The sequence below is a fragment of the Bufo gargarizans genome, chromosome 11 (assembly GCF_014858855.1).
Source record: "Bufo gargarizans isolate SCDJY-AF-19 chromosome 11, ASM1485885v1, whole genome shotgun sequence".
Taxonomy (NCBI): domain Eukaryota; kingdom Metazoa; phylum Chordata; class Amphibia; order Anura; family Bufonidae; genus Bufo; species Bufo gargarizans.
Genome location: NC_058090.1, coordinates 52,471,574 through 52,484,791, shown reverse-complemented (window position 1 = coordinate 52,484,791; position 13,218 = coordinate 52,471,574). Strand labels below are relative to the sequence as shown.

Genomic DNA, 13,218 nt, shown 5'->3' with positions numbered 1-13,218 from the left:
GGGCAGTATTTTGTGCTGCACTGTGGTATTTGGTTCTGTTGGGGCAGTATATTGTGCCGCACTGTGGTATTTGGTTCTGCTGGGGCAGTATTTTGTGCTGCACTGTGGTATTTGGTTCTGCTGGGGCAGTATTTTGTGCTGCACTGTGGTATTGAAAGCCTCGCCTACTTGTGTTGCCTGCCTTCTGTCAATTTGGACCTGCCTACAACATGGGGCCTCTTGTAGGTTTCTTCCAGGGACACTAAGCTCCCAGCCCGCTCTGAACAGCTATTTAAAAATTCGCAATAAGGGGTCTTGCTACTTATTTTACAGCAAAAACTGGAATAAAAATGTTCATAAAAGATCCCCATAGAGTCTGTGTGACGTCCACATGTCCCTGACCGACTGCAGCTCTGCTGACCTGAGCTCCCTGTCTCATGGTGCTGTATGATGCTGCGAGTTCCGGCCCAGCTGCAGGCCTACAGCCCTGTACTGAAATGATGCTGTGAGTACAGGACAGTGGACTCATGGTTGAGCTGGAACTCACAGCATCATGGATCACTATAATACCGTGAATCTGGGTCAGCCAAGCCACTGTTGGTCCACAAACGCGTCCATCATACTATTTTCAGGACCTCACACACTTGTGGGAAACTGGCCTAAATATATCCTCTGTAAGGCCTGGTTCAGACTGGAACTAGAGAAGTAAATGGGGCAATTCACACCTCCATTTTTCCATATGAAGTGAGGGCCCTTGAGAAGGAACTAAGGGCATGCATTACTCTGGTCCTTGTCTAATGGCACACGGACATGGAGACCATTACAGATAATGGTCTCTGAGTGTCGCCAGGTCCTTGTCCTGTGGAGACACACAAATCTCACGCATAGTCGCCAACAGTCCCAAATTTTCAGAGATAGCCCCGGCAAATTCTGGGTTTATATCATAAGTGCGGGTCCTTGTTGGGTTTCGGCATTCCCAGGGGCAGGAAGTATATGTCCTGAATTTACCAACTGCAATGTTGGTAACAACAAAAAACAGTTCATCAGCATCTCTTGTCGGTGCTCAGACGTGGACCAGCTCCTGTGGCTTCAGACACGCAGGGAACAAGATGATCCATCACTCATTACAGTTAAAATGTAACTTTTAATACAACCGCAATGTCACAAACTCAGGATCCAAACTACTCTTACATGTTTCAGATCGCACGTGGTTACTGTGTGGACAGCTGAGTGCAAGACCGCACTATTCACAATGAAAACCCATGGACCAAACTGCTGCGGTTTCCGCTGTGAGTTTTAATTAAATGGCGCTAAACCAAGAGCAGGCTCCTGCTGCGGCTTTCCAATGTGTCCACGCCCTAACGTCGCCAAGAATGGATGTGGTCTGGAAAAATCCCCATGAACTGTGGCATGGCCTCCCATTGAAAACAACAGAAGAAGGTTTCAATACAGAGTCGGCAGTTTTCTGCACCGAATCTGCACTTAAACCTGTGCCAAAAATCCAACGTGTGAGTAAACCCTAAGGCCCCTTTCACACGGGCGAGTTTTTTGCGCGGGTGCAATGCGTGACGTGAACGCATTGCACCCGCACTGAATCCTGACCTATTCTTTTCTATGGGGCTGTGCACATGAACAGTGATTTTCACGCATCACTTGTGTTCACACATGTTCTATATTCTGCAGAAGTGAATGGGGCTGCGTGAAAATCGCATTGCATCCGCAAGTGCAATGCAATTTTCTCAGATGGTTGCTAAGGAGATGATGTGAATAAATAGGGATGAGCCCCGGGACCCCATTAAAGTCCATTTACTTTATTATTTTCCATTATAACATGGTTATAATGGAAAATAATAGCATTCTTTAATACAGAATGCTAAGTAAAAGGTCCATTGAGGGGGTAAAAAATAAAAAATACTCACCTCATCCACTTGATTGCGCAGCCGTTATTGTCTTCTTTCTTCTTGCAAGACCTGCTGTGCTGACGTCATCGCGGTCACCACGTGGTGAGCGCGATAACGTCAGCGCAGGTCCTGCAAGAAAAAGAAAGAAGACGATAACGGGTGCGCAATCAAGTGGATGAGGTAATTTATTTATTTTTTAACCCTCAATGGTCATTTTACTTAGCATTCTGTATTAAGAATGCTATTATTTTCCATTATAATCATGTTATAATGGAAAATAATCAAACCTACAGAACACCGAACCCAAACTTCAGTGAAGAAGTCCGAGTTCGGGTCTGGGTAGCAACATTCAGTTTTTTATCACGCACGTGCAAAACACATTAAAACGCTTTGCACTCGCGCGGAAAAAACTGAACAACGCAACCGCATACAAAACTGACAGAAATTGCGTGCGCACTGGCCTGGGTTTCCCCCAACGCATCCGGACCTCTTCTGTGACACCCGTGTGAAAGGGGCCTAACTGTATTAAAGGGGTTCTTCGGGATTTTTGATGTTGATGGCCTGTCCTCAGAATAGGTCATTAAATATCAGCGGAGGGTCTGACTCTCGGGGCTCCCAACTATTGGCTGTATGAAGAGGCAGTGGCATGCCACGAGTGCTCAGGCCTCTTCCTAGACCACGTGAGGCCACTTTTCTCCGTTACATGGTGCATTTAAATGAATGGGGCTGATCTGCAATACCACCGGTGCTAGTAAACTTTGGTGGGAAGATGCGAGGAGGCAGCAGCACTCATGGGAGAACTATGGCTTCCACAAACAGTTGATCAGTAAGGGTGCCAGGTGTCAGACCCTCGCCAATCTCAGATTGATAACCTATCCGGAGCATAGGTCATCGATATGTAAAACCCAGAAAATCCTTTTAACCCTTTCGGTACCAGCGCCGTACATGCACAAGCAGCAGGTGTCATGGCCGCTGTTTGAAACAGCAGAGACCTGCAGCTAATTATCGCGACCAGCAATAATGCCGATGGCGGTAATTAAAACCTTTAGATGCCGTTATCAAGTGAGATCACGGCATCTAAATGCGCAAAAACCCAGATGCTCGCTTCCGGGGGTGTTAACGGCATCCTCTGTGACCAGTGAGCATTCCAGAAATTGATTAAAAAGCGCTTCAGCCTCGCTGAAGAGGCGGAGGGCATTCAATCTGCAATTTTTATTTTGGCCACCAGGAGGCAGGACAATATAGGAAATGAGCAATAGACAGTAATAAAGTCATTTTAAAAATACATGATTGTTCAAAATTAAAAAAATATATTTTGTAGGCTTAACTACAAGCTTCAAAATCATTACAAAAAGGTAAAAAAACTGTTAAAAAATATAAGTTTAAATCTTTCCGTATAATAAAAAAATAAATACCTATAGTAAATAGCAAAAAATATTAGGTATCAGCAGCCGAATATAAAAATATTGTATTTGCCAATACGACGAAGAAAATGTTATGGCGGTCAGCGTATGGTAATGTAAAAAAAAAATATTTTTTTTCAAAGTTTACATTTATTTTTACACTATTTAGACATAAAAAAAAACTTTACATATGCGGTAATCTTTGTAATCGTACTGACCCAGAGGATAAATGGCATGCTCAGTTTTGCCGCAAACGGAACGCCATGGGAACAAAACCCTGTAAAACAGTAAAGGAATTGCAGGTTTTTTTCTAATTTCACCTCATGTGGAATTTTTTTACCGCTTCCAAAAACACTGTATTCCATAATTAATGGTGGCATTAGAAAGTACAACTTGTCCCGCAAAGAAAAGCCCTCATACAGCTATGTGACCGTTCAAGGAAAAACGAAAAACCTCTGGTATCCTAAGGGTTAAATAGGGGCCATTTTGGAGCCAATATCACCAGAATTCCAACCACTAGCCTCTATGGATTTAGAAGGGACATGTAATAAGTTGACAGCTCCCCCTAGTGGTGGCTGTAGGCAGCTAGAACCGTAACTTTATAAAGCCTAGTCAGCCTAGCATTGCAAATCGTGACTCCGTGCCTCCTCCTCGTTACCGAACTGTACTGTGTATATTGAGTACAATGTATACCGATAAAATAAGCTATCCACCCCCTTGCCTCCTGGGAAGTATCGCGAGATGAAAACGTGGTGACGTCACACATCGTCACTTCCGGTTCTGGCTATTACCTACGGCCTCATTTTCGCCGGAACTTGCAGAGAGTCCTTCCGGTCTGAGTTACGGTTGGTTTGTGTTTTCGTGCAGAGCCTGGAGATGGTGAGTACGGAGACGGTTCGCGCTTTACCTTACCGGTACACCTGTTACCGGGAGGGACGTGTTCCCGGCGTGCTGTGCGCCGCACTGTGTGTTCCATGTGCACGGGGCGAGCGCCCAAGACCTGGGGGGTTGGGGTGAGGCCTCTGCCATGGCTGGCTTTAGTTAGCGCCTGGTCTGGCGGTGATTCCCTTTCTCCATATGTACACCTGCGGTAGGTTAGAGGGGTTGTCCCTGCAGGACCCTCTCTGTCCACATGGAGAGCTCCAAAGATGAAACGACGCCCTGCAAGCCCGGCCTATATTCAATTTTGCTTTTCTTAACCACGGCAGTGATTAAGGTCTGAAATGCGTAGGCCAGGCAGGCGCTCTTGTGCTACATCCCAGAGGAGCTTTTTAAGTAGGGGGCCATTTTGGAGCCAGTATACCCAGCATTTCTATCTCTAGCTACTATGGGTTTAGAAGGGACATGTACTAAGTTGGCAGCTCCCCCTAGTGGTGGCTGTAGGCAGCTAGAGCCATAACTTTATGAAGCCTAGCATTGTAATTTGTGATGCCTCCTTGTTACCCTACTGTATGTATCGAGGGTACAAGCCCTGTATGTGCCAAAATGGAGAGCTCCAAAGATAAAATAACACCCTGTAACACCGCCCTGATAGAACGCCCTACGTGTTTTCAATTTAGCATTTTTTAGTCATGGCTGCGGTTAAGAAACGAGTAGGCCTGGCACGCGCCCTTGTTACATGGTGTCATTTTATCTTTTTGATTATACCTGTGGATTTTATCCAGAAGCTACTGTGCTGAATCACCTTATCTGAAATGGAGACAGACCGAGCACACCCATGCGCTGTTTGTGGCTTATTTACTGCAGCAATGAAAGCTGATGGAGGGGTCTTAGGGAAGCCTTAAAGGGGTAGGATAGGGGATAACTTTACATTTTTGGGGACAGAGAATAGGGGTCTTGTACCCCATTTGGACTTCCAAAATAAATGCGGGCCTGACACTGATGACCTATACAATGGCCAGCGCTGTGCTTGGTGAGCTGTGAGGAGGCCGCAGCTAATCAGGGAGGGTGTCGGACCACCACTGATCAGATACTGATGACCTATGCCGGTAATAAGTCATTAATGTGCCAGCAGGCTGAGCATTCATTATTATGGGCCTGCCAGAGACAGAAGAGCGCCTGCACCCAGCCATAGAGATGAATGGGGCGGAGATGTTCGACTCATTCCTTTTGGAGGGACCTGCTGTTGTGATTGGACTCCCATTGGGTTAATACATGTTCCTTATGGTGTGGAATAACCCTTTAAATGCCTTGTACCCCTTAATTTTAAGAGGAAAAAAACCTCAGCTGGCGTAGGATACAGGTATTCAAAGACCAGCAAAGGGACAATCTGGGGACTTCTCTACCACTTCAACCCCTGGTTGATTGTAACTTTTTTTCTAAGCAGGAGTTACACTGGTTAAGGACATAGAGGTTCACTATAGATCTTGAAGCAGTTCCATCGCAATCATGATTGATCATAATATTGTTGGGCCATGTTGATAGGTGTGTTTTTGACCGTCAGGACCCCATACCCCCCAAGAAAGAAGAGGATGTAATTCTCAGTGGAGTCCTGCTGCCCCTTTGGCTTTTACTAGGCCTATTACCACATTAAACCTTATTGCAGTCTGTAGCATGAATATAAAGTTGCCTGTCTACCTTACGATGCACCAAAAGTCTGAAAAAAAGACTTCTATTCCACTGGCCCGACTATGTAAACCATAGCCTTGAATCAAGGAGGCAGCGGCTTTCTCGCCTGAAGTCAAGAGCGCCTCCGCCCCTTACAGTCTTATAGGATGTCCAATTCCTTCACTGCCAGGCTCTAACTTAGTCTCGCACAGGCTCTTTTGTATGAGTGCCTGAGCATTGAGCCTCTGAAAACTACCTCACAGCTGAGGGGAACAGTGCGCAGGTGCGGTGACACGGCGCTTGTGCAAGACTATGTTCAAACATCATGTATCGAAGGAATGGGAAATCCTATAAATCAAATGCTAATGGACGGGAAAGGGAGCTTGATTTCAGGTGAGAAGGCTGCTACCCCCTTCAAGATGCCGCTAGTTGAATAAGTCCTTTTTTCCCCCAGACTTTTGGCACAATGTACAGCAAAAACAACTTTATAATTGTGCTACAGGCTGCAACAAGTTACGGCTAGCGGTTCAATATGTGTTTTCTAGGTGACGGGTTCCCTTTAAGCCCCGTTAAAGCGATTGTGACTGATCGGGTATACCCAGATGCCAGTGCACAGAAGAACAGTCATTGTTGTGACCCTTGGAGATCCCAGCACTTGGAGCCACACTTGCTTATATATTGATGGCGTCGTACCTACAGGCCATCAATTATACCTGTAGTGATCCAGGTGCGAAGAGCTCTGCTCATCACCAGAATGAGGAGGCAGAAGAGCTCAGCCCAGAACAGTCTTTACCATAGAAAGTCTGAGCCGGTCTTCAGCTAGTATGGAGAGAGAAGCGGATTGATGGGGGTCTTGGCATCTGGGCTCCCACCATCAGGTCTTTTGATAATTTAGCTTTAAACGAAAGTTAAATTTTAGGGGCTATGTTCACACAACACTTTTAATCTCTATAACCCCCTTACCTTTATCATGTAAAGCTTACAGTTGACATAATTTTGGTAACATATTAAACAGTCTGGGTATGTGGATTTAATATTTATTATAAATGGTGATAATTTATATCTTTCTCTTCTAGTCTCACACTATCTTGCTGGTCCAGCCTACAAAGAGGCCTGAAGGAAGAACATATGCAGATTATGAATCTGTCAACGAATGCATGGAAGGTATGAAGTATATTTCCCACACCATAAGACACACCTAGGTTTTAGAGGAGGAAAATAAGACCTCAGATCAGTCCCCCAAATCACATCCCTGTTCCTGAACAGACCGCAGGCCTTCAGCTTACCTGGCCTGCTCCAGACATCCCCGCCACTCAGATCCAGCTCTTCCTGCCGACGCGCCTTTGCATTGTGACCTTACATTGCACTACCCTGTTGGACTTTTGGGGGGAAAAGCATGTCTTATAGTGCAGGAAATACTCAAGTTTTTTTTTTTAAATAACTACCATATTGTACAAGGATCTTTAGGTTCTCTCTATCCAACATTACAGTAGGTGAAAATAAAATGGCAGCCAAATGATGACAAAATTCATTTAGCTTCTTCATTTGGGGGCTGAAATTACATCTTTGTGAAAAACTATCTTATTTCAAATGTTCCGGCCAATTGATCTAGCGTTAATCAGCCCTGTTGGAGTTTTTACTTGAATTACTGAGTGATTATCAGGCTGATGCGTGATTCAGTATACACCTTTAAACCTACCAAAAAATGATCCGTTACGCTGATGATAAAAGCGCCCCCGTTAGAAAAACATGGCCATTTCCTTCCAAAAAAGAAGCCATGCCTGGCCATGGGTTATCCCAGGTATTGACAGTTCTGTCACCTGTGCGGAGGAGCTATTTTCTTCCTTGCAGACCTGCTGTGGTATTTCAGGTTTTAACCCTTTCAAGACCTGGTGATTTTCCGTCAGTTTTTTACTCCCAGCCCTCCCAAAGCCATAACTTTTTAATTTTTTCATTCACAGCCATATGAGGACTTATTGTTTTGTGGGGAAAGACTTGCTTTCTAATGGCATCACTTATGGTTGCATACAATGTGGTGGGAAGCCATTCCACCACAGTTTTATGCTTTTTTACACCGTTTCCTATGCTGTAAAATTGACCTGTTACTTTTATTCTCCGCATCTCTAGGGAACTAAAACAAGCAATCATTTAGCATTGAAGGCTAAATTTAGAATTGCACTGTTCTCCATAGGAACAAGTGTGCAGCAGCCCTGTACCACTCCTGGTAGTCTGGAAGGGCTTAAAACATTTAGTCAAGTAACTGTGTTCACATGCTGTTAAATATATTTGATGTTTTTTAAGCATGTCTTTTTCATCTACAAGTATCAGCTGTCTGACCTAGGATAGCTGCTTTTTGGGACAGCAGGTTTAAGGGCTATTCCCATCTTGGAGCATATTGCTAGGATATGCCACCAATGTCTGATAGGCGTGGGTCCCACCTCTGGCACCTAGAACCTGCAAAGTGCTGGAGGGCGCACCGCACATGTACAGCTGCCCTCCTCTCATTCCTATGGCAGCACTGGCTTGGACATTTGTATCAGCCCCATAGAAGTGAATGGAGCTGTGGCCACACTTGCGCACTGTGCTTCCCTTTACTTTCAGTTGGACTTCCGCAGGCTCCGTTCTAAGCATAGTTGCAGATCCCAGAGGTGGTACACACACTTATTAGACACTAAGCATATACTATCGATATGCTCAACATGGTAATACCCCTTTAACATCTGGTTCTCAGGAAGAATTACCAAGATAATGTTCCTATTTCTCATTGCTAACCTTTCTTCTATTGTACAGGAGTTTGTAAGATGTATGAAGAACATTTAAAGAGAATGAATCCTAACAGCCCATCCATCACATATGATATCAGTCAGCTCTTTGACTTCATTGATGACCTAGCAGACCTTAGCTGTCTAGTGTAAGTATAGAATCATATCACTTCATATATGATAAATCGTCATAAGATGCTGAGTAAATACTATACAAGTGTGTTTTATATGCATTGAGTCCCGCTACATCAGAAATATACACACTAGCTCTCAGTTCATCTCTGTGGGTCTGCAGGAGATCATGGTACTGAGTGATCTCTCATTCTCATAGAGATGAAGCTGACAACTGCTGCTCCATCCATGGAGGGGGGCACACCAGACAGTTCTTGTGAACCAGTGGGAGTTCCATATCTTCTCATTTTAAAGAGTTTTCTTTATTTTCATGACTGAAAATTGTAGATTCACACTGAAGGCATCAAAACTATGAATTAACACATGTGGCATTATATACATAACAGAAAAGTGTGAAACGACTGAAAATGTCATATTCTAGGTTCTTCAAAGTAGCCACCTTTTGCTTTGATTACTGCTTTGCACACTCTTGGCATTCTCTTGATGAGCTTCGAGGTAGTCACCTGAAATGGTTTTCACTTCACAGGTGTGCCCTGTCAGGTTTAATAAGTGGGATTTCTTGCCTTATAAATGGGGTTGGGACCATCAGTTGCGTTGTGGAGAAGTCAGGTGGATACACAGCTGATAGTCCTACTGAATAGACTGTTAGAATTTGTATTATGGCAAGAAAAAAGCAGCTAAGTAAAGAAAAACGAGTGGCCATCATTACTTTAAGAAATGAAGGTCACTCTGAAAAATTGGGAAAACTTTGAAAGTGTCCCCAAGTGCAGTTACAAAAACCATCAAGCGCTACAAAGAAACTGGCTCACATGCGGACCGCCCCAGGAAAGGAAGACCAAGAGTCACCTCTGCTGCTGAGGATAAGTTCATCCGAGTCACCAGCCTCAGAAATCGCAGGTTAACAGCAGCTCAGATTAGAGACCAGATCAATGCCACACAGAGTTCTAGCAGCAGACACATCTCTAGAACAACTGTTAAGAGGAGACTGTGTGAATCAGGCCTTCATGGTAGAATATCTGCTAGGAAACCACTGCTAAGGACAGGCAACAAGCAGAAGAGACTTGTTTGGGCTAAAGAACACAAGGAATGGACATTAAACCAGTGGAAATCTGTGCTTTGGTCTGATGAGTCCAAATTTGAGGTCTTTGGTTCCAACCACCGTGTCTTTGTACGACACAGAAAAGGTGAACGGATGGACTCTACATGCCTGGTTCCCACCGTGAAGCATGGAGGAGGAGGTGTGATGGTGTGGGGGTGCTTTGCTGGTGACACTGTTGGGGATTTATTCAAAATTGAAAGCATACAGAACTAGCATGGCTACCACAGCATCTTGCAGTGGCATGCTATTCCATCCGGTTTGCGTTTAGTTGGACCATCATTTATTTTTTTAACAGGACAATGACCCCAAACACACCTCCAGGCTGTGTAAGGGCTATTTGACCATGAAGGAGAGTGATGGGGTGCTGCGCCAGATGACCTGGCCTCCACAGTCACCGGACCTGAACCCAATCGAGATGGTTTGGGGTGAGCTGGACCGCAGAGTGAAGGCAAAAGGGCCAACAAGTGCTAAGCATCTCTGGGAACTCCTTCAAGACTATTGGAAGACCATTTCAGATGACTACCTCTTAAAGCTCATCAAGAGAATGCAAAGCAGTAATCAAAGCAAAAGGTGGCTACTTTGAAGAACCTAGAATATGACATATTTTCAGTTTCACACTTTTCTGTTATGTATATAATGCCACATGTGTTAATTCATAGTTTTGATGCCTTCAGTGTGAATCTACAATTTTCAGTCATGAAAATAAAGAAAACTCTTTGAATGAGAAGGTGTCCAAACTTTTGGTGTGTGTGTGTGAGTGTGTGTGTGTGTGTATATGTATATATTTTTATTTATTTATTCAAAGACCCTTCCAGTGGCTTTTTTACACTCAGAATAGAATAGGACATCCGTTTCTGATGGGGTCCGAGACCCAGCACCTCCACAATCAGCTTTTTGAGTCTTCGACCTCCTCTGTCTACCAAGCACAGTGCTGTACTTGGAATAACAGCTGTGCATGGTATTGCAACTCTGCCCTATTCATTTAGAGAGGTTGTCAGTTATTATTTGTATGTGTCAGGCATGTCCATTCAGAAGGCATCCTCATAGAGACTGTATGGGCCATAGGAACATCAGAACTGAGGTTTGAGAAGTGGGCGGAGATTGTTGGCACAAGGCCTCACTCCCTGCACGTTACTGGAGGCAGAATGGCTTCGCATTAGCTTTTATAACCCAAGAAACAGAAGAGGCATTCCAGTCACAATGAAAGCTAAGAAGGTGGGTGGTTTACGGGACTGGAACAGGTGAAATCCTTTGCCTGTATAAATGGAAGCAGCGGCAAGATGTAAATGGCCAGAAAAAAGCATGTCTGAGAGGTCAGTAAATACTGGGAAGAGCTGCAGCATGAGAAGATGGATCTGTCAGCAAAGAGAACCAAGACTGGGCAGGAGGAGAAGGTAGTCTTAACTGACACCCACAAATATTCATGAGAAGAACGTCAGAATGTTTCACACTCCCAGAGCTCTGCAACTGCATGTAAACAAAGGGGGCCAGAGCAGTGCTGGGTAGCATTTTTCTTTTGCTAGACCTGACTTATCTAATCTAATGTATATATTCCTGACCATCAGGTTTGCAGAGTGTATTTTTTGTTTTTAAAATGTTTTCTGTAACTCATACAACCCCGCTAAATGAGACTGAGCTGTCCCTAAGCCGCGTGACCAATGAACGTGATGTCACTGGCATAGGAAGAGGGTACAGCAGTCACTGGAGCCTCTTCAAACAGCTAATCGGCAAGGTGCCGGACATCAGACTCCCCACCTATCGGATGACCTATTTTCCCTCCAACTAATTCTGAATATAGAGCTGTCTGATATGTATATTTTTTTATCTGATGCAGTTATAAGGTAAGGCATGAGTTAAGGGGGTTTTCAATGACTTTTCTACTAATGACCTATCCTCAGTAACCTAGGTCATCAGTATCTCATCGGTGGGGGTCTGACACCTGCGATCGCCGCTGATCTGCTATCCAGAGAATAGGTCATCAATAGAAAAGTCTCAGAAAACCCCTTTAATTTTGCAGACAAATACTGACCGCAAGGAATCCATTTTGAATGCCTGAGAGATGAGTGGAGCACACATAATAATCCTATTGCTGGCCTAAGCTTAGACCGGCTGTCTAGGTCTGCACCAGATTTATCACAGGGGATCAGGCTGGATAATGAAGGTGGTGAAGGGTTAGACACATTTGTCTGCGGTAGCTATCTAAAGCCACTCGGCCTGTTTGGGCTAGTCACAGTAGATTCCTGAATAACTAACTATATACTCAAATTTGTTAAAAGAAAAAAATTCACATTTTGGTGCATTTTACTACGGTGTCTAGGTGCACTCGCATGTTACTGCCATGGGCCTATCCACACCATTTCAACCAGCCACACTGACTTATGAACTGAGGAATAAAAAATCTGGAACAGGGCCAATTTCAGCAGACAATACATCTGCCACGTGTTGATACTGATCCATAATTTTTCATTTAATAAAATGCTTCTGTGACATTCCCCTGCAGGTATCGGGCCGACACTCAGACATATCAGCCCTATAACAAAGATTGGATCAAAGAGAAGATTTATGTCCTCCTTCGTCGACAGGCTCAGCAAGCAGGGAAATAAGCGTCGGATGGTTGTGTACAGCGGGCAGTAGAGGGTGTTTTGTTTTGTAATATAGTGATTTCTTTTTTTTGTGTTCTGTTTATGCTATAGGGGACAATGTTTTTAGATCAGTAATGAAACTTATGTTAAAAACTTTTGTTACATTTTGTTGACCAGCAGAGATGAAATGGCAACTGACTTTATGCTTGTACCCCTGAGAATCCTTGCAAAGTCAAGCTGTACCAGTGCAGGACAGCTAGGTTGTGCAACATTTTCCAAAGCCCCTTTATGGCTGGATTCACTATGCCCTAAATTTAATATTTTAGACAAAAATAATAAAATGACTTCATAGTTAAGATGTGATGTGTGTTTTGTGTTTTTTTCTTTTTTCTTTCTAGTTCACGTTTGTAAGACTCAAATTGAAATTAGTGGTGTCCAAGACTTTCTCCTGATCTATCCAGAGGATAGATCAGTATCTGATCTGTGGTGGTAACCGGGAGCCCTGCTGATCAGCTGTTTGAAGAGGCATTGGTGCTCGCAGTAGCACCACAGTCTTCTCGCAGCTATGCCTAGGTCATGTGATGCCACATGGCCTAGGCGCAGCTCAGCCCCATTAAAGTGAATAGGGCTGAGCTGCGATACCAAGCACAGCCAGTATCAAATTGACGGTGCTGTGCTTGGTGAGCAGAGACAAGCCCACGGCTCTACTGCAAGCAGCAGATTGGCAGGGGGCCCGGGTGTCAGACCCCCCCCCACTGATCAGATATTGAGGACTTATGCAGAGGAAAGGTAATCAGTAGAGAAGTCTCAGAA

At 44.3% G+C, this 13,218-nt stretch overlaps 1 protein-coding gene across 1 annotated transcript; it reads left to right on the top strand.

Moving 5' to 3' along the window:
* Window positions 1-4,041: 4,041 nt before the first annotated feature.
* ERH (ERH mRNA splicing and mitosis factor) lies at window positions 4,042-12,761 on the top strand. The gene is made up of 4 exons (XM_044271953.1): window positions 4,042-4,162; window positions 6,907-6,994; window positions 8,621-8,741; window positions 12,324-12,761. Exons 1-4 carry the CDS (start codon window positions 4,160-4,162, stop codon window positions 12,424-12,426), a joined length of 315 nt encoding a protein of 104 aa, XP_044127888.1. The 5' UTR covers window positions 4,042-4,159; the 3' UTR covers window positions 12,427-12,761.
* The last annotated feature ends 457 nt before the right edge of the window (window positions 12,762-13,218 follow it).